The 22,760-nt window shown below is 46.8% G+C and overlaps 1 protein-coding gene across 1 annotated transcript in view; it reads right to left on the reverse strand.

Annotated features, from left to right (window-relative positions):
- LOC130281670 (alpha-2-macroglobulin-like) overlaps positions 1-22,208 on the reverse strand; it is a 206,361-nt gene extending 184,153 nt beyond the window's left edge. The window contains exon 1 of the mRNA XM_056529135.1: positions 22,164-22,208. Within this exon, the coding sequence (XP_056385110.1) occupies positions 22,164-22,183 (20 nt within the window). The 5' untranslated portion in view covers positions 22,184-22,208. The remainder of the gene's footprint in view (positions 1-22,163) is intronic.
- Between the last annotated feature and the right edge of the window lie 552 nt (positions 22,209-22,760).

Below are 22,760 nucleotides of genomic sequence, written 5' to 3' on the forward strand. Positions count from 1 at the left end.
TAGAACCGGTCCACTAGCACGGTCCACGCCAATCCCTCGCTGACACAGCGGATCCACAACCCGTAGCCGAATCGTGACAGTAGATCCGGCCATGGATCCCGCTGAGGTGCCGCTGCCAAGTCTCGCTGATCTTCCCACGGTGGTCGCTCAGCAATCGCAGCAGATTGCCCAACAAGGACAGCAGCTGTCGCAGTTGACCGCCATGTTACAGCAACTTCTGCCTCTGCTACAGCAGCAACCATCTCCTCCGCCAGCTCCTGCACCTCCTCCGCAGCTAGTGGCCGCTCCTAACCTACGCTTGTCCCTGCCGGACAAATTTGATGGGGACTCTAAACTCTGCCGTGGATTTTTGTCTCAGTGTTCCCTGCATATGGAGATGTTGTCGGACTTGTTTCCTACAGAACGGTCTAAGGTGGCGTTCGTAGTGAGCCTTCTTTCAGGAAAGGCCTTGTCTTGGGCCACACCGCTCTGGGACCGCAATGATCCTGCCACAGCCACAGTCCAGTCCTTCTTCGCTGAAGTCCGAAGTGTCTTTGAGGAACCTGCCCGAGCCTCTTCGGCTGAGACTGCCTTGCTGAACCTGGTCCAGGGTAATTCTTCCGTTGGCGAGTACGCCATACAATTCCGTACTCTTGCTTCTGAACTATCCTGGAATAATGAGGCTCTCTGCGCGACCTTTAAAAAAGGCCTATCCAGTCGCATCAAGGATGTGCTGGCCGCACGAGAGATTCCTGCCAACCTCCAAGAACTCATCCATTTGGCTACCCGCATTGACATGCGTTTTTCTGAGCGACACCAAGAGCTCCGCCAGGAAAAAGACTTAGATCTCTGGGCACCTCTCCCACAGCATCCTTTGCAATCTACGCCTGGGCCTCCCGCCGAGGAGGCCATGCAAGTGGATCGGTCTCGCCTGACCCAGGAAGAGAGGAATCGCCGTAGAGAAGAAAATCTCTGTCTGTACTGTGCCAGTACTGAGCATTTCTTGGTGGATTGCCCTATCCGTCCTCCACGCCTGGGAAACGCACGCACGCACCCAGCTCACGTGGGTGTGGCATCTCTTGGTTCTAAGTCTTCTTCTCCACGTCTCACGGTGCCCGTGCGGATTTCTCCTACAGCCAACTCCTCCCTCTCAGCCGTGGCCTGCTTGGACTCTGGTGCCTCCGGGAATTTTATTTTGGAGTCCTTTGTTAATAAATTCAGCATCCCGGTGACCCGTCTCGTCAAGCCGCTCTACATTTCCGCGGTCAACGGAGCCAGATTGGACTGCACCGTGCGTTACCGCACAGAACCCCTCCTCATGTCTATTGGACCCCACCTCGAGAGGATTGAGCTATTCGTTCTCCCCGGCTGTACCTCTGAGGTCCTCCTCGGTCTGCCATGGCTCCGGCTTCATTCGCCCACCCTTGATTGGACCACCGGGGAGATCAAGTACTGGGACCCTGCCTGCCACAGGAAGTGCCTCTCCCCCCCTCCCAGTCCCGTCTGGCGAGCCTCTGTGCCTCCTCATGGCTCCCGTCCTTGTGTCTCCCTGCCCCGTGCCAAGCTTCACCCTCTGCCCCCCCTCCCCATTCCTACTCCTGCTGTACTGCCTGCCATTGAGGAAACCATCCATTCTTTCTCGGTGTCCTCATCCCAGGGGAGGCAGTCACCGGACAAAAAAAAGGGGAGACCTAAGGGGGGGGGTACTGTTACGCCTAGCGCTCCGGGTCCCCGCTCCTCCCCGGAGCGCTCACGGCGTCTTTCTCCCTGCAGCTCCCCGGTCAGTCCCGCTGACCGGGAGCGCTGCTCTGTCATGGCCGTCGGGGATGCGGTTCGCACAGCGGGACGCGCCCGCTCGCGAATCGCATCCCAGGTCACTTACCCGTCCCGGTCCCCTGCTGTCATGTGCTGGCGCGCGCGGCTCCGCTCTCTAGGGCGCGCGCGCGCGCCAGCTCTCTGAGACTTAAAGGGCCAGTGCACCAATGATTGGTGCCTGGCCCAATTAGCTTAATTGGCTCCCACATGCTCCCAGACTATATCTGCTCACTGCCCCTGCACTCCCTTGCCGGATCTTGTTGCCTTGTGCCAGTGAAAGCGTTTAGTGTGTCCAAAGCCTGTGTACCTGAACCCTTGCTATCCATCCTGACTACGAACCTTGCCGCCTGCCCCCGACCTTCTGCTACGTCTGACCTTGCCTCTGCCTAGTCCTTCTGTCCCACGCCTTCTCAGCAGTCAGTGAGGTTGAGCCGTTGCTAGTGGATACGACCTGGTTGCTACTGCCGCAGCAAGACCATCCCGCTTTGCGGCGGGCTCTGGTGAAAACCAGTAGCCTCTTAGAACCGGTCCACTAGCACGGTCCACGCCAATCCCTCGCTGACACAGCGGATCCACAACCCGTAGCCGAATCGTGACACTGACTAAACCCGTTGATAAATGTCCATAATAGCCTCTGACTGGGTGACATGCGTGTAAGGGTCTCATGTAAAGTGAGGCCACTTCGGCATGGTGGATGGGGGACGTGTTTTGGTCAAAAAGTGCACTAAGAGCCTCCATTTTGTGACCAAGAGTGATGTTGCAGCCTTCTGATTTCATACTTTGTATTTGCCACAGCAGCTTGCACTCGTGTATTAGGTAGTTTTGTTGGCTATTTTTATTTTTTTTGCAATGCAAATGAAGGGGTGTGGCACCCTCTTTAGCCATGCACCCCACCCTATTCACAGGAGGTTTTTAACCTGTTAAAGGGGTACTGCAGCGGAAAACAAATTTCTCAAAATCAACTGGTGATAGAAAGTTAAAGGGGTATTCCAGACAAAAACATTTTATCCCCCATCCAAAGGATAGTGGATAAGATGTCTGATTGCGGGGGGGGGGGGGGGGGGGCTGCTGAGAACCCCCGCGATCTCCCTGTAGCACCCTGTAGTTTCGAAAACCTCCGGACATGAATGGAGGGGGCGTGGTGTGACGTCACGTCCCCAGTCCCGGAAACTCAGAGGTTTCTGAAACTGGAGATGCAGCACCCGCATAGAATGCAGGTGCTGCAGGGAGATCGCGGGAGGTCTCAGCAGCGGGCCCCCTGCGATCAGACATCTTATCCCCTATCGTTTAGATAGGGGATAAGATGTTTTTGCCAGGAATACCCCTTTTAACATATTTGTAAATTACTTATATTAAAAAAAAATCTCAATCCTTCCAGTACTTATCAGTTGCTATATATTCACAGGAAGTTGTATTTCTTACTGGAGTTCTTTTCAGTCTGACCACAGTGGTCTCTGACACCTCTGTCCATGTCGATCTTCGCCCTCTTCTTGTATTCCAATATAATAATTTTCTTAAGGAATAAGATATTGGAATAGGGGGATTATATCAGACTATATGGGCCAGAATTATTTCAGACAATCATAATGTGCTACAACATCTTAATTGTTGAAGCCAAAAACTCCATGTTGTGTAGAGTTGATTTTCAATCTCAAATTCCAGGATTTCACATGTAATTTGAAAGCATGAAACATCCCTTTTTCTTTGTTTATATAGACCATTTTATGGCTCAGATAAGGGCATTGGAATTCAGGTCATTTTCAGCTCAGGAGTGTATACACAAACACATCCCCATTGGCTGTCGGTGACTGCTGAGAGTTGTAGTTTTGCAACAGCTGAAGGCACACTGGTTGTGAAACTAAGAGTTTTTTTTTACCTAACTCAGTGTTTCACGACGGGTGTGCCTCCAGCTGTTGCAAACTACAACTCCCAGCATGCACCGTATATGCTGGGAGTTGTAGTTTTGCAACAGCTGGAGGCTTACTGGTTGCGAAACACTGAGTTAGGTCACAAACTCAGTGATACATAACCAGTGTGCCTACAGCTGTTGCAAAACTAAAACTCTCAGCATGTACAGTCTGTCAGCGCATGCTGAGAGTTATAGTTTTGCAACAGCTGGATGTTCCCCCCCCTGCCCAATGTAAACGTACAGGGTACACTCACATGGGCAGAGGTTTACAGTAAGTATCAGGCTGCAAGTTTGAGCTAGGGAAATTTTCTGCCGCAGCTCAAACTGCCAGCGAGAAACTACTGTGAACCCCCGCCTGTGCGACTGTACCCTAAAAACACTACACTACACTAACACAAAATAAAATAAAAAGTAAAAAACACTACATATACCCCTACACAGCCCCCCTCCCCAATAAAAAGGAAAAACGTCTGGTACGCCACTGTTTCCAAAACGGAGCCTCCAGCTGTTGCAAAACAACTACTCCCAGTATTACCAGACAGCCACTGACTGTCCAGGCATGCTGGGAGTTTTACAACAGCTGGAGGCACCCTGTTTGGGAATCACTGGCGTAGAATACCCTTATGTCCACCCCTATGCAAGTCCCTAATTTAGGCCTCAAATGGGCATGGCGCTCTCACTTTGGAGCCCTGTCGTATTTCAAGGCAACAGTTTAGGGTCACATATGGGGTATTGTTGTACTCGGGAGAAATTGTGTTACGAATTTTGGGGGGTATTTTCTGCTTTTACCCTTTTTAAAAATGTAAAATTTTTGGTAAAACAAACATTTTAGATAAAAATATTTTATTTTACATATACAAAAGTCGTGAAACACCTGTGGGGTATAAAAAAGGTTCACTTATTGTTACGGTTCACTTATTGTTACGTTCACCGAGGGGTCTAGTTTCCAAAATAGTATGCCATGTGTTTTTTTTTTGCTGTCCTGGCACCATAGGGGCTTCCTAAATGCGACATGCCCCCCGAGCAAAATTTGGTCTCAGAAAGCCAAATATGACTCCTTCTCTTCTGAGCATTGTAGTTTGCCCGTACTGGACTTCAGATCAACTTATGGGGTACCTCCATACTCAGAAGAGATGGGGTTACAAATTTTGGGGGGTATTTTCTGCTATTAACCCTTGCAAAAATGTGAAATTTTGGGGGAAACACACATTTTTGTTAAATTTTTAAATTTATTTTTTTACATATGCAAAAGTCGTGAAACACCTGTGGGGTATTAAGGCTCACTTTATTCCTTGTTACGTTCCTCAAGGGGTCTAGTTTCCAAAATGGTATGCCATGTGTTTTTTTTTCTGCTTTTCTGACACCATAGGGGCTTCCTAAATGCAACATGCCCCCCAAAAACCATTTCAGAAAAACGTACTCTCCAAAATCCCCTTGTCGCGCCTTCGCTTCTGAGCCCTCTACTGTGCCCGCCGAACACTTTACATAGACATATGAGGTATGTCCTTACTCGAGAGAAATTGGGCTACAAATATAAGTATACATTTTCTCCTTTTACCCCTTGTAAAAATTCAAAAATTGGGTCTACAAGAACATGCGAGTGTAAAAAATGAAGATTGTGAATTTTCTCCTTCACTTTGCTGCTATTCCTGCGAAACACCTAAAGGGTTAAAACGCTGACTGAATGTCATTTTGAATACTTTGGGGGGTGTCGTTTTTATAATGGGGTCATTTATGGGGTATTTCTAAGATGAAGACCCTTCAAATCCACTTCCAACCTGAACTGGTCCCTGGAAAATAGTGAGTTTGAAAATTTTGTGAAAAATTGGAAAATTGCTGCTGAACTTTGAAGCCCTCTGATGTCTTCCAAAAGTAAAAACACGTCAATTTTATGATGCAAACATAAAGTGGACATATTGTTTATGTGAATAAAAAAAATGTATTTGGAATATCCATTTTCCTTACAAGCAGAGAGCTTCAAAGTTAGAAAAATGCAAAATTTTCAAATTTTTCATCAAATTTTGGGATTTTTCACCAAGAAAGGATGCAAGTTACCACAAAATTTTACCACTATATTAAAGTAGAATATGTCACGAAAAACAATCTCGGAATCAGAATGATAACTAAAAGCATTCCAGAGTTATTAATCTTTAAAGGGACAGTGGTCAGAATTGCAAAAAACGGCCGAGTCCTTAAGGTGAAAAATGGCCCCTTAAGGACCAAGGACGTACCGGTACGTCCTTGGTCCTGCTCTCCTGATATAACGCGGGGTTACACAGTAACCCCGAGTCATATCATGGCGGGCCCGGCGTCATAGTGAAGCCGGGACCCGCCTCTAATAGCGCGCAGCGCCGCGCGCTATTAACCCTTTAGCCGTGCGCTCAGAGCTGAGCCACGTGGCTAAAAGTGAAAGTGGCCGGCTAGCTCAGTCGGGCTGTTCGGGTTAGCCGCGGCTAATCGCGGCATCCCGAACAGCTTACAGGACAGCGGGAGGGCCCCTACCTGCCTCCTCGCTGTCTGATCGCCGAATGACTGCTCAGTGCCTGAGATCCAGGCATGAGCAGTCATGCGGCAGAATCGTCGATCACTGGTTTCCTATGAGAAACCAGTGATCAATGATGAAGATCAGTGTGTGCAGTGTTATAGGTCCCTATTGGACCTATAACACTGCAAAAAAAAAGTGAATAAAGATCATTTAACTCCTCCCCTATTAAAAGTTTGAATCACCCCCCTTTTCCAATAAAAAAAACCACACAGTGTAAAAATAAACATATATGGTATCGCCGCGTGCGGAAATGTCCGAATTATAAAAATACATAATTAATTAAACCGCTCGGTCAATGGCGTGCGCGCAAAAAAATTCAATAAGTCCTCTCAATGCAAAAATGGTACCGTTAAAAACTTCAGATCACGGCGCAAAAAATGAGCCCTCATACCGCCCCATACACGGAAAAATAAAAAAGTTATAGGGGTCAGAAGATGACAATTTTAAACGTATTAATTTTCCTGCATGTAGTTATGATTTTTTCCAGAAGTCCGACAAAATCAAACCTATATAAGTAGGGTATCATTTTAATCGTATGGACCTACAGAATAAAGATAAGGTGTCATTTTTACGAAAAATGTACTACGTAGAAACGGAAGCCGCCAAAAGTTACAAAACAGCGTTTTTTTTTTCAATTTTGTCGCGCAATGATTTTTTTTTCCGTTTCACCGTAGATTTTTGGGCAAAATGACTGACGTCATTACAAAGTAGAATTGGTGGCACAAAAAATAAGCCCTCATATGGATTTTTAGGTGCAAAATTGAAAGAGTTACGATTTTTTAAAGGCAAGGAGCAAAAAACGAAAATGCAAAAACGGAAAAAACCCCGGTCCTTAAGGGGTTGAGGGGTTAAGAGTTAATGTCATCCCGTCATTAAAATAGCATTGATTGGTTTTGTCTACAATTCACCAGGTCATAATTTTGATGTTTTTAATAATTTTCCAAATTTGTAATTTTTCCTTATTATTTTTATGACCATAATTCATAATTAATAATTGAGTTATTACCGCAAGACAACCCAAATAGTAATTGGAAATCTTAACAAAGAAAATGCAATGATAAAAGCTAATACAAATCTTTTCGCCCTCACTAATCCGTTTTCCGCCTTAATTGTATGGTATAGCCGCTACATAGATGATCTCGTATTTATATATGGGTCGAGTGTAGCGGCCATACAAAATTTTGCTCACTACCTCAATTGTAATGAGCTTAATCTCAGGTTTATTGTTTCCCATCAATGATAGACCATTTAATTTCTAGATCTCTTATTGGTTGGAGATAACACCACAGGGAAAATTATCACAACTACGTTCCGCAAGGAAACTACAGTGAATTCCATCTTGCATGCTGGCTCATGCCATCCCACCAAGTCATCAAAAACTTGCCTGTGGGGGAGATGGTACGAGCTTGCAGAAACTATTCCCTAAAGGGTGATTTCGAATGCGAGGCAAAAAATATAGCCTCACATTTGAAGGATAGGGGATACCGCACTTGTCATATAGATCGGGCACTCCAAAATGCCAAAAATTTTTACACAGGATACCCTCCTAACAGGTGGCAAGCGGCAAAACACAGTTGGCAATGTGCATCAACCAGTTTTTTTTTCTACCCATAGTGATGACTATGATACTATACAGAAAATCATTCTTAAAGGGATACTCCGCCCCTGGCATCTTATCCCCTATCCAAAGGATAGGGGATAAGATGTTAGATCGCCACAGTCCCGCTGCTGGGGACCGCGGGGATCGCCGCTGCGGCACCCGCCATCATTATTGCACAGAGCGAGTTCACTCTGTGCGTAATGACTGGCGATACAGGGGCTGGAGCAGCGTGACGTCATGGCTCCGCCCCTCGTGACATCACGGCCCGTCCCCTTAATGCAAGTCTATGGCAGGGGGCGTGACAACTTCCATGCCCCCTCCCATAGACTTGTATTGACGGGGGCGGGCCGTGACATCACGAGGGACGGAGCCATGACGTAACGATGCTCCGGCCCCTGTATTGACCGTCATTACGTGCAGATCGATCTCGCTCTGCGCAATAATGATAGCGGGGTGCTGCAGCAGCGATCCCCGGGGTCCCCAGCAGCGGGACCCCGGCGATCTGACATCTTATCCCCTATCCTTTGGATAGGGGATAAGATGTCTAGGGGAAGAGTACCCCTTTAAGTATATCCCCATGATTAGTTGGAATCCTGCATATTCCTACATGTTCCAGAATGGTTTCCGTTGCGTCTCTAGAAAGGCTACCACTGTTGCCAACATGGTTTCTCCCAGTCTTTTTTTAAGTAATACTACTAGAAACATAATTGGCTCACATGTCCAGAATGCTTTAAGTATGGACATAATAGATGTACATGCTGTTTAGTTGTAACCCTCACGTTTCAGAAGACAGGGACCCCGGTTGATGTGGATCCACTGGAACTGTATTGCAGATGACTCGGACCATAGCAGGGAGCGGAGTCTAAGGTGCTGCTGGTTTTCACCAGAGCCTGCCGCAAAGCGGGATGGACTTGCTGCGGCAGGCGGCACCCAGGTCGCTACCCCTGGCAAGGCTCGACCACACAGGCGGCTGAGGAGATGCGAGGCACAGGAGGGGTAGGGCAGCTTATAGTCAGGATAGCAGAAGGTCAGGAAGGGTGGCAAAGTAGCGTAGTCAGGAATATAGCAAATGGTCAGTAGGCAGGCGGCAAGGAGTACAGAATTTATGTCCACAGCTAATGGGGAGAGATCCGTCAATACATTAATTGCAACACTACCTTTGTTGTGTACATGGTACGGTGTTGGGAATGTAACATCCAGTATGTTGGGTGTTCGACAAATGCTTTGAAAGTGAGAGTTCAGAAGCATTTGTCTGACATCCATCATTTTGGCTCCTGACATTGTGCTGACCACCACCAGGGTAGTTACTCAAGCCTCTCGGTTCAGGGAATTAAAAGAGTCAGCATCCCCGTACGTGATGGTGACCATAAACAAAAGCTTCTCAACCGAGAGGTCTATTGGATCCTTAAATTGGGAACTAGGTTCCCAAAAGGAATTAACAAACAGCAGGACGTAATACTACATGATTACTATGATACCAAACGTCAGGATGCAATATCACACTATTAATTTGATTATGTTTTGTATATACATACAGGGGTAGGTCTAAATTAAGCTTTTTGTGGATTCTCCATTACTTGCCACTCATTGCATGTCTGTTAATAGTGTTCTTGGGTTCATAAAGCTATGGACTAATTTTTCCAATTTACTGTACCTTATACAAAGCATTGGATAAGTGCATTAAATGAAATTTATAAATGATCTACATTTATATATTGTTGTTTTTTCTTTTAATATTCCCATACTGCTTTGCATGAAGGACATTATAGTTGTTCTTTGCTCCATACCCCATGTTTCAATACCTTTCAGTGTTCTACATGTGTTGCTCAACCTGAGTTAAGATTTACATATGATTGTGGTGTGATGCAACATTTTGAAAACACTGAGGTTTTAGATATTTGTATTAGCTTTTATCATTGCATTATTGAGTTAATATTTTCTTTCCCCATGTGGAGCGATGCCGGCATCATGCGCGGCAGGTCCCGGCTGTGGATCGCAGCCAGGGACCCACTGGTAATGGCGGACACCCGCGATCCCGTGGATGTCCACCATTAACCCCTCAGATGCCGTGATCAATACAGATCATGGCATCTGCAGCATCGCGGTCACTTAACAAGATGATCGGATCGCCCGCAACGCTGCCGCGGCGATTCGATCATCCTGCACGGCAGACGGAGGTCCCCTCACCTGCCTCCGCTGTCTTCCGGGAGTCTTCTGATCTGATCTGCCTTCCCGCAGACCAGAGCAGAAGATGACCGATAACCCTGATCAGTGCTATGTCCTATACATAGCACTGAACAGCATTAGCAATTAAATGGTTGTTATAAATAGTCCCCTATGTGGACTATAAGAGTGTAAAAATAAAAGTAAAAAAAGTAAAAAAGTTAAGTAAAAAAAATGTGAAAAACCCCCTCCCCCAATAAAAATGTAAATTGTCCCATTTTCCCTATTTTACCCCCCAAGAAGTTAAAAAAAAATATTTTATATACATATTTGGTATCGCCACGTGCGTATATATCTGTACTATTAAAATAAAATGTAAATGATCCCGTATGGTGAACGGCGTGAACGTAAAAAAAAAACCATTTTATTCCAATAACATTTTATTCCCAAAAATTTATAAAAAATGTAATAAAAGTTTTGTATAAGCAAATATGGTATTAATAAAAAGTATAGATCACAGCGCAAAAAATGAGCCCTCATACCACCGCTTATACAGAAAAATGAAAAAGTTATAGGTCTTCAAAATAGGGGGATTTTAAACGTACTAATTTGGTTAAAATGTTTGCGATTTTTTTTAAGCGCAACAGTAATAGAAAAGTGGATAATCATGGGTATCATTTTAATCGTACTGACCCAGAGAATAACAAACACATGTCATTTTTACCATAAATTGTACGGCGTGAAAACAAAACCTTCCAAAATTAGCTAAATTGCGCTTTTCTTTTTAATTTCCCCATACAAATAGTATTTTTTTGGTTGCGCCATACATTTTATGGTAAAGTGAGTGATGGCATTACAACGGACAACTGGCCGCGCAAAAAACAAGCCCTCATACTAGTTTGTGGATGAAAACATAAAAGAGTTATGATTTTTTGAAGGGGAGGAGGAAAAAACGAAAGCGTAAAAATAAAATTGTCTGAGTCCTTAAGGTCCAAATGGGTCCTTAAGGGGTTAAAGGCGTACTCTGCTCCTAGACATCTTATCCTCATTTCAGAATTTCTCTGTGTGATTGCTGACTGAAAAGGCTGATCCAATCCACCTTTGCTTGAAACACTGGCACTTCTACTTTGCGGTAACTATAAAAGAACTTCAATATCTTTTGATTGTTGTTGGCTATTCTAAAAGTAGCGTTCTCCTCCATCACATTCCCCCTGTCACATTCCCCCTCCCCTGTCACATTTCCCCCCATCACATTCCCCCTCCCCTGTCACATTTCCCCCCCCGTCACATTTCCCCTCCCCTGTCACAGTTCCCCTCCGTCACATTCCCCCTCTCCTCCCATCACATTCCCCCTCCCCTGTCCCATTCCCCCTCCCCTGTCAAATTCCCTCCCCCTGTCACATTCTTCCCCGTCACATTCCCTCCATCACATTCCCCCTCCCCTGGCACATTTCCCCCCCCCTTTCACATTCCCCCTCCCCATCACATTCCCCCTTCCCAGTCACAATCCACCCTGTCACATTCCTCTCTCCCTGTCACCTTCTCCCCCTCTCCCCGTCACATTCCCCCTCCTGTCACATCCCCGCCCCCTGTCACATTATCCCCGCCACCCTGTCACATTATCCCCGACCCGTCACATTCCCCCTCCCCTGTCACATTCCCCTTCCCCTGTCACATTTCCCCCATCACATTCCCCCTCCCCTGTCACAGTTCCCCTCCGTCACATTCCCCCTCCCCTCCCATCACATTCCCCCTCCCCAGTCACATTCCCCCTCCCCTGTCACATTTCCCCTGTCACATTCCCTCCCCCTGTCACATTCCCTCCATCACATTCCCCCTCCCCTGGCATATTCCCCCCCACCCCCTTTCACATTCCCCCTCCCCATCACATTCCCCCTCCCCTGTCACAATCCCCCCTGTCACATTCCTCTCTCCCTGTCACCTTCTCCCCCTCTCCCCGTCACATTCCCCCTCCTGTCACATCCCCGCCCCCTGTCACATTATCTCCGTCACCCTGTCACATTATCCCCGACCCCTGTCACATTATCCCCGACCCCTGTCACATTATCCCCCCCGTGTCACATTATCCCCGCTCCTGTCACAATCTCCACTCCCCCCCCCCAGAAGGTAGCTTTTGTACTGCAACAATACAGTGTGTTTGCAGCCGAAAAAGCCCATCAGCAAATCATTGGCTTGACACATGACACCACTGTGGCTGGTGATTGGCTGAAAAGAGAAAGGTCCTACTCCTTGTATGGTAAAGAGGAGACACCAGACCGCACGGCGATGAACGGCATCTGCGGGGACCAGGAGTAGGTGAGCAGAATGTTTTCTTTATTTTTCTCAGTGCACCCTTTTATTTAGCTCAGTGTTTTTCTACCAGGGTACCTCCAGCTGTTGTGAAACTACTACTACCAGCGTGCCCAGACAGCCTTTGCCGGTCCGGGCATGCTGGTAGTTGTAGTCTTGCAATAACTGGAGGCACCCTGGTTGGGAAACACTGACTTTTAGCGTTTTTTCCTGCTATGGCCAGCCCCCGCCCGCAGCAGCACTCATGAGCCAGCCCAACAGATAAACACAAGTTTTCCCGGGGGGCTGTATCGCTATATGGCAAAAAGCAAAAATCGTGATTCGATTGTGACATATATCGTGCAGCCCTAATTTACATGTTATCATTTATTAAGGCAAAATGTCATTCATAATTAGAGATGAGCGAACTTTTAAAAAATTTGATTCAGCCGATTCGCCGAATTTTCCCGAAAAGTTTGCATCGATCCGAATTTATTCGCGGCAAATCGATGTTAAAAAAGGCTATTTCTAGCCTACATACAGCCTCTATAGGGGTATAGAACACTTTGCTGTGTCCTAAAACGCATATGGAGTGTGCTGGGGTAGTGAAATAATACTGTTATTCAGAATAACATGCAGATTACCGGCATCGCTCTTAGAATCACTGCCGCACAGCAGCACAATGACAGAGCCTGGTGGTGGCATCAGTGTCAGGAGACCATATAATGACTGAATGACATAGCGTGGACATGTTGGCAGCAAGAGTAGACCATTTAGTGGCTGAATGGCACAGCATGTAGTTGGAGGATGCACTAGTACACTACGCACCAGGGCTTCACAATCCCCCCCCCCAAAAAACAACAACACAATATATGACATTTTTGACAAATATCTCTCATTGGAAGCACCCGCTATCCAAAAATTCGAAATTTCCAGACCCAGGCCCCACCTCTGCGGCATCAGGAACCCATATATTGCCTGAAAGACACAGCCTGGAGTTGGCTGATGCACCAGGCTTCACAATCCCCTCCAGAATTTCCACTACTGCCACACCACGCTGACTGCCAACCGTGCTACCGCCTTGCTGACTCAAGGGCAACCTGCAACTCTCTTCTCCCGATGATGAACCCCCTTCTCCTGAGATCGAGCAATAACAGGTGTGTTATGACCTCAGATGTCCGGGGTCGCAGGTGTGCTCCACTAAACGGATTAGGGTGTGTCCATCTTTTTTTGTAGCACCCGCAATCCAAAAATTTTAAATTCCCAGACCCAGGCCCCACCTTTGCTGCATCAGGAACCCATTTATTGCCTGAAGGACACAGCCTGAAGTTGGCTGATGCACCAGTACACACAGGGCTTCACAATCCGCCCCAAAATGAACAAAATTGTATAATTTTTTTTTTTCAAGTTTACAACTTTGTGTAAGCACAAGCGCATATCCCACATTTCAGAAGAATCTATAAGGCGGGACGGTGGACCACCCAAAGGACACAGCCTGGAGTTGGCTGATGCACGAGTACACACCCGGGCTTCACAATCCACCCCAAAAATCACTAAATTTTATCGAAATTGTCTGATGAAATACCTTTTTATTTTTTTTTTAAACAAGCGCATATACAGCAGTTCAGAAGACTCTATAGTGCAGGACGGTGGACCACCGGAAGACATTCTTCTATAATATAATAAACCACACAATATGTTACATTTTTTTAAATAACTGAAATTCCAAGACCAAGGCCCCACCTCTGCTGCATCAGTAACCCATATATTGCCTAACGGACACAGACTGGAGTTGACTGATGCACGAGTACACACTACACACCCGGGCGTCACAATCCACCCCAAAAAACTGCAATTTTTTTTCGAAATTGTCTGATAAAATACCTTTTTGTTAAAACAAGCGCATATACAGCAGTTCAGAAGACTCTATAATGCAGGACGGTGGACCACCCACAGACATTCTTCTATAATATAATAAACCACACAATATGTTCAAATTTTTTTTTTAAATTCCAAGACCAAGGCCCCACCTCTGCTGCATCAGTAACCCATATATTGCCTAACGGACACAGACTGGAGTTGACTGATGCACGAGTACACACTACATACCCGTCACCCGGGCTTCACAATCCACCCCAAAAAAACGCAAAATTTTATCGAAATTGTCGGACAAAATACCTTTTTTAAAAAAAACAAGCGCATATACAGCAGTTCAGAAGACTCTATAATGCAGGATGGTGGACCACCCAAAGACATTCTTCTCAAAAGTAATAAACCACACAATGTTTGAAATTTGGTTAAAAAAATTATTACATGTGTGTAAGTGCATCTGTCTCCAAAAAATCAGATGGCAAAAGGATTCTATTCGCCAAAAATGATTAAGCAGAGTTAATCCCTCTCCATCTATTTATTTATTTATTTTTTCATTAAAAAATCACACGCAACAACCGTTGTGTAACGGTTAGCATTCTGCAAAATTCTATTTTATTACTGATAAAATTACCAGTAAATTTAACAATAACACTACCCAAGAGTGTTTAATTACCCCATACATTGCACCAGGAGCAGTCAGGAGTAGGCCTCAGCAGTACCCAAGAGGCAAGATTGCGAGATTGAGCAATAACAGGTGTGTTATGGCCTCAGATGTCCTGGGCCGCACTAGCGCTCCACTGAACTGATTAGCGTCTCTCTATCTTTCAAGGACAGGTGCGTGTTGCACTCTGAAACCAGTTCGTGATAGGGATCTGTGATTGCAATAATTTAATCTTAAAACAAGGAATTACCAGTAAGTGAGGGTCATAAGCTGGCGTTTATTAAGTCCCTGCCCTTTGTACACACCGCCCGATAAGCGATTGGATTAGTTAGTGAGTTGGTTAGTGAGGTCCTCGGATCGGCCCAGGCGGGGTAGGAGAAGGCCCTGCCAGAGCGCCGAGAATTTAACGATCATTGTTGAAATTTGCATTAAGCATGTATTTAGCTACTGCTAAACATCCAAAAATGTAAGGCCCAAGGCCAGAGGCACCAGGGAGGCAAGTAGTTCCTGAAAGACACAGAATGAGTCTGGAGCATGCATTTGCAGTACCCAAGAGGTTTTCATAACCCCTTACATTTAAAGATCAATGTTTACATTTGCATTAAGCATGTATTTAGCTACTGCTAAACTTCAAAAAATTATAGGCCCAAGGCTTGAGGCACCAGGGAGGCAAGTAGTTTGTGAAAGACACAGAATGAGTCTGGAGCAGTCATTCACAGTACCCAAGAGGGTTTCATAACCCCTTACATTTAAAGATTAATGTTGACATTTGCATTAAGCATGTATTAAGCTACTGCTAAACTTAAAAAAATTATAGGCCCAAGGCCAGAAGCTTCAGATTTCCCCATGTTAGGAGCATAGTTGTCCCCCAGATTAGGCAGCATAGATGTCCCCCAGATTAGGACCATAGTTGTCCCCCAGATTGGGCAGCATATATGTCACCCAGAGTAGCCAGCATAGATGTCCCCCAGATTAGGAGCATAGTTGTCCCTCATAGTAGGCAGCATAGATGTCACCCAGATTAGGCAGCATAGATGTCCCCCAGATTAGGAGCATACTTGTCCCCCAGATTAGGCAGCATAGATGTCCCCCAGATTAGGCAGCATAGTTGTCCCCCAATCAGCGTGGACGGTCAGAGCCAATCAAAGGGCCGTATGTGTCAAGCAGGCCGTACAATCCCCAGGTCTGCCCCAGAGGGTTTCATAACCAACCACAATAGAGAACATTTTGTTGTAGGAGCATGGTTAATCTACTCAGACCCATCTGTCATTGGTGGCTGGAAATCCTGGCTGATCCATCCCTGATTCATCTTGACAAACGCCAGTCTCTCCACATTTTTAGTGGACAGACGAGTTCGCCTTGGGGTGACTATGGCCCCGGCCACACTAAACACCCGCTCTGATGGCACACTACTGGCCGGGCAGGACAGCTTTTCCAGGGCAAACTCTGCTAGTTGTGGCCATAAATCGAGTTTGGCTGCCCAGAAGTCCAGCAGATGTCGATGTCATGTCGAGGTAAGCCATCACCTGCTGGTTCAGGTCCTGCTCCATGTCCACCTGCTGCTGATGAGTAGCTGCACTATGCGGCTGAAGGAAGCTACTCATCAGCGACTGTAGACTCAGGCTGCTGCTGATTGAGATGGTAATGCTCCTGCCACCCCTCCCCTCCCCAGCAGCCGTGGCAGTGGAAGGTGAGCGCAGAGGGCCCCCCGAGTCAGACCTGCTGGATGGACCATGTGGCCGATAGGCATCGACCAACCGACTACGTAGAAGCTCCCTGAAGTAGGTCAGTTTGTCCTCCCTCTCAGTGGGTGTAAAATAGGCCCCCATTCTGGGCCGGTAGCGAGGGTCTAATAAGGTGGAGATCCAGAAGTCATCGCGCTGACGAATTTTGACAATTCGGGGGTCACTACGCAAGCAACTCAGCATGCATCGTGCCATTTGTGACAGTGACTCACTGGGACTACCTGCCTCCATCTCCACTGCATACTGCCACGGTTTGTCTGGGTCCTCTGTCTCGCCTCCCTCATAATAACCCTCCAGCTCCTCTGGCTGCTCCTGCTCCTCCTCTCCTGTCTAATGACCAGAAACACCGGCCATCTCATCCACCGTAAACTCTACTCCGCTCTGCCTCTCATCATCCTCCTCCAGTTCATCCCCCACAGGACTCATGTAGCCTTCTGATGTAGGCGCAACATCTCCATTGCCGTGACCAGCCATGTTTTCAATCATTTTTTGGAGTAAATGTAGGAGTGGAATTACGTCGTTCATGGCGTAATTCGAGTGACTAACAAAAAATGTGGCTTCCTCAAAGGGCCTCAGCAAACGGCAGGTCTCACATATGAGCTGCCACTCGTTCACATTGAAGTTACACAGGGGAGCACTCCTATCTGCTTGTATCATCAAAAAATCTGTGATGGCTTTTCTTTGTTCGCATAGTTTGTCCAACATATGGAGGGTGGAATTCCAACGTGTGGCAACATCACAAATGAGACTATGTTGTGGGATACCGTTCTGACGCTGCAGCTCAAGCAAAGTGTGCTTGGCGGTGTACGAGTGGCTGAAGTGCATGCACAGTTTCCTTTCCATTGTCAGGACGTCTTGCAAATGGGGGGAAGACTTGATGAACTTCTTGACAACCAAATTCAACACGTGTGCCATGCAGGGCGAATGGTTCACACTTCCTTGTCGCAGCGCGGCCACAATGTTCTTCCCATTGTCGGTCACCATGGTTCCCATTTCCAGATTTCGTGGAGTAAGCCATACTCGGATTTCTTCCCTAATGAACTTCAGCAGTTCCTCCCCTGTGTGACTCCGTTCGCCAAGGCAAACCATGTGAAGGTCGGCTTGACACCGCTGTGCCCTACACACGTGGTACGATGAAGGGCCACCGAGATTTGGATGTGCAGTGGAGGCCAAGGACACGGGGGAGGAGAAGGCGCACACTGTAAAAGGACCAACTGCCTGGGAGCAAGGGCGTGGAGGAGAAAGCGGCGTGACCTGTTCAAGTAGCTGCTGTGGCTGTGCAGGAACAACATTTACCCAGTGGGCCGTAAAAGACGTGTATTTTCCCTGCCTGTAGTTACAGCTCCACACGTCTGCACTGCCGTGCACTTTTGAACACACCGACAGGCTCAAGGACTGGCTCACCTTCTCTTGTACAAACTTATGCAGGGCTGGTACTGCCTTCTTCGCAAAGAAATGACGGCTTGGGACTCTCCACCTCGGCTCGGCACAAGCCATCAATTCCCTGAAAGCTGCAGAGTCCACCAGTTGGAAAGGGAGGGACTGCAACACCAGCAACTTGAACAGGAGCACATTCAACTTCTGCACTGTTGTCTCTTGGACATGGCTTCGCCGATCGGTTGTTGGTGGAATGGCTGACTACGAGCGGAGGAAGCAGGAGCGCAAGAAGGATGGTTTGACACAATGCTCCCTTCGGCTGAGGTGGTGGAGCCTTGGCTGGATGCCGGAGGGAACGGATGGCCACTGGGTGATGCAGCAGGCTGGACCACTACCTCAGAGCCACTGTTATCCCAGGCCACTTTATGGTGGAGAATCATGTGTTGACGCAGGGCCGTGGTGCCGAGATTGGGACCCTGGCCACGCTTCACTTTCTGCCCACAGATTTTGCATGTGACTACGCTAAGGTCCTCCGGATTCTTTATGAAGAACAACCACACCGCAGAGTAGCTGATTTTCCCACCCGTAGTTCGCACTATTTCACTGCTATTGACGCCGTCTCCATGAACCCCTGTTCCACTACCTCCCTAAATGGTAGCTTACGGCGAAGCAGGTGGTCTCCCCCTGGCACGTTTGGCTCCTGAATTTCCACTACTGCCACCACCACCCTGATTGCCAAGCGTGCTACCGCCTTGCTGCCTCATAGACAAAGAGCAAATATCTTCTCCTGATGATGATGAAGCCCCGGCTTCTGCACCCGGCTCCCAATTGCGATCGGCTTCATCATCATCAAAAGATGTGTGCACGTCACTGATGTCCTACTCGTGTTCCACAACAGTGTCTGCCTTAGGACCCTGAACAATTGAAACACCGCCTTCCACGTCACTCTCCGCATCACTACTTGGCCGCCTTGTGGAGCAAGGGACGCATGTCTCCTCACATTCTTGGCTGCCCATTAGATGCTGACTGTCCTCTATTACATCGTCCTCGCTAAATAGTGGAGCTGAACCCAAAGCATGAGATACTTCTTTGGGAGAGGGAACAGCATAGGACAAAGGCAATGGGATTACAGGGACTGCTCCCGGGCCATGCCAACTGAGGGTTGTGTCTGAGGAACCCACCGACTCTTGACTGGGGTTGTCAGATGTCACTTGTGAATATGGGGATGAGTGTGCAAACCAATTGACGAGGAGAGATGGGTCAATGACACGACCGCTGGGTTATAACGGGAGCTCAGGCCTATTGCTGCGACTCCTGCTGCCAGTCGCCCCAAGTCTGCTGCCAACTCTGCCTGACATATGTAGGCCTCTGCCCCTTCTCTGTGCACGTCCTGGCACTTCCCTGCCTGACATACTTAGTGCGTTTATGAGGGTGTAGAACAGCAGCAGGCGATTACTTACGGCTGTCCTTTCAAAGTATATAGGCCCTAGACAGAATAACAGTTACTAAATAGTACACTCCTTTGTATGCCCTTTGCTATGATGAGCGCACTGTTAAGCGTATTTATACGCAGAAAAAAACTCTTTTGTTGTATACACCAGCCAGTGTATACTAATGTGTGGAATAGCACTGAATTTAGCACCGAGACAGAAATACAGGTACTAAATAGTACACTCCTTTGTTGTATGTATGCCCTTTGTAATGATGAGCGCACTGTTAAGCGTATTTGTACGCAGGAAAAACTTTTTTTTTTCTTTAATACACCGGCAGGTGTATAACATGTGGTATAACACTTAATTTAGCAGAGAGTCAGAAAAAAAGGTGGTATATGGTACACTATTTGCTTGAATTTAGGCCCTTTGCAATGATAAGGCCACTGAAAAAGCGTATTTTTACGCAGGAAAATCTTTTTTTTCCTTAATACACCGGCAGGTGTATAACGTGTAGTATAAAACAGAAATACAGGTACTAAATAGTACGCTATTTGCTTGTATGTAGGCCCTTTGCAATGATAAGGCCACTGTTAAGCGTATTTTTACGCAGGAAAACCTTTTTTTTCTTTAATACACCGGCAGGTATATAACGTCTGGTGTAACACAAAATTTAGCACAGAGACAGAAAAAAAGGTGGTATATGGTACGCTATTTGCTTGTATGTAGGCCCTTTGCAATGATAAGGCCACTGAAAAAGCGTATTTGTACTCAGGAAAAAATGATTTTCTTTAACCCCTTAATGACGCAGGACGTATATTTACGTCCTGCGCCGGCTCCCGCGCCGGCTCCCGCGATATGAAGTGGTCCCGGCGCTCATCAACGGCCGGGACCCCCGGCTAATACCACACATCGCCGATCATGGCGATGTGCGGTATTAACCCTTTAGAAGCTGCGGTCAAAGCTGACCGCCGCTTCTAAAGTGAAACTGAAAGTGACCCGGCTGCTCAGTCGGGCTGTTCGGGATCCAGGGATTAAACCCTAAATTGCACTCTGTCACACAATTCTGAGCAGCAGAAGATTTGTGGAGCAAATAAAAATAAACTCAATTGGGCTGAAAAATGAGGAGATAAGATGCTTCAGAAAGTTCCAGCAGCTTGGAGATCTGTATGAGGCAGCTGACAGCTATCTGCCCCTCTCTGCTGCAATGCTCAATAACGTGAATAGGAGGTTTAGCAATCAATGATCCTTCTCAGAGTAACAGCACAGCACTCTTCACTCCTGCCTTTCCCTAATGCTGATGTGACTAGCAGTTGCAGTGTAACGCTGTGGTATGAGCTATTCACACACACACAGTCCCGTCCTCTCCATCTGAGTGCATAGATGAAATGAAGAGAGGCAAGATGGCCGCCGATTATATAGGGGCTGTGACATCACAGGGGTCAGTGAACACTGATAGGCTGCATCTCACATGTGGTTCAGGGTCAGCCCGCCTACCTTCATTCCAGCCGCTGTTTCCCGCCTTTCCATAATCCCCTGCCCATGTACTCACATGTGGATCCGCCATCTTAGGTCTCCAATAGCCTGGAATGCTGTAAAATGGAGTTTAATGAAGCGATTTGTGCGATAGAATCGCGGCGATATTTGTAGCGAATCAAATTTTTCATGAAATTCGTAACGAATTCGGGTTCGTCAAGTTCGATTCGCTCATCCCTAGTTAATACCAGGCATCACTGTGATCGGTGATGTACGGTATTAGCCGCGGGTCCCAGCCATTGATGACCACCGGGACCGACCCGATATGACGCGAGGTCACCGCGCGACCTCATATCGTCGGAGACGCCACAGGACATAAATATACGTCCTGCGTCTTAAGGAGGTATAGAGCAGCTGATAAGTACTGGAAGGATTAAGATTTTTTTAAGAGAAGTAATTTACAAATTTGTTTAACTTTCTGGTAGCAGTTGATTTTAAAAAATGTTTTTCCACCTCAGTACCCCTTTATGGTAAAAATGGGCTTGGTCCCCAAGGGGTTAAAGTACTTTGTTATGGTAGGGTCACATCTGCCATGTTTTGCTGCATATTAGCTGCTGCATATAATCCGACACCTTGAAGTCAATGGTTAGCATTTTTGGGTAACACTAAACATTTCTTTTTTAATTTATTCCAATGTTATCATTGATTAGCATGCCTAAAGGTGACAAATTCATTATTATCCAGTTTCCCATAGAATATTGATCGCATAAAACGATGGCTTGTGAACAGTGGTCATTTTACAGAAAACTTAGAAGAGATGGTCCAGAAGGTATATGATGGAAAATTGAACGACAACTATTGAATGTGTTCTCTGCATTTGGAAACTCATGCATACACGTATGAAAAGGATCGGAAGAGACTGAGGCCTGATGCAGAACCTACTGAGGGAGATTCATCAAAATCTGTGCAAAGGAAAAGTTGCCCAGTTGCCCATAGCAACCAATCAGATCGCTTCTTTCATTTTGCAGAGGCCTTGTTAAAAATGAAAGTGGCGAGCTGATTGGTTGCTATGGGCAACTGGGTAACTTTTCCTTTGCACAGGTTTTGATAAATCTCCCCCACTATCTTTCCACCTAAATCTTCAAAATCGTCCCGAGCAAGTGGTATAGCGCCATCTACCACTGCATCTGTTACCTGCACCACTGTGCAAGCAACTGCAAATATAATGACCTGTTCTATGCCAAAAATGTCTGTGGTTACATATACTCTAGCATCGTCAAAGTCTACTCAGGTTACCTTTACCTCAAGGACAACACCTGCATGAACAACAACAGGTGAATCAATCCACTCTACTGTTCACCAGTTAGCATTTCAAAGCAACTGTGGACCTCCAGTGCAATTACAGAAGAAAGTACCGTATTTTCCGGCATATAAGACGACTTTTAACCCAGGAAAATTTTCTCAAAATTCGTGGGTCGTCTTATACGCTGGGTGTCTTATAGGGCAGGTGATGCACCCGGGGTATGGATACAGTGGCGGATCCAGTGTGGGGGGAAATGGGGCAACCCCCCCCAGATTAATTTCCACCCTCACATTCGGGACATCCCTATGTCCCGAAAGATCTTTTTTTGGGGACACAAGGATGTCCCAGTTACCTTTCTGTGCCTACGCGTTAACTTTAAAAACGCAGGTGCCACGGGAGGTAGCATATGCAGGGACGTCACTGACCTCCCGTGCATGCGCCCATAGAAACAGAGCAGAGCATCGAGGACGCGCGCATGGTAAGTTACGTCCTCTTCGGTGCCCCAACCACTGATAATCAGGTCACGGGACCAACTGCTTTGGCCTAATATGGGAGAACTATCCTGACAGCCTAATGTGGGGGGAACTATGCCGCCA

Source organism: Hyla sarda, chromosome 7 (assembly GCF_029499605.1).
Source record: "Hyla sarda isolate aHylSar1 chromosome 7, aHylSar1.hap1, whole genome shotgun sequence".
Taxonomy (NCBI): domain Eukaryota; kingdom Metazoa; phylum Chordata; class Amphibia; order Anura; family Hylidae; genus Hyla; species Hyla sarda.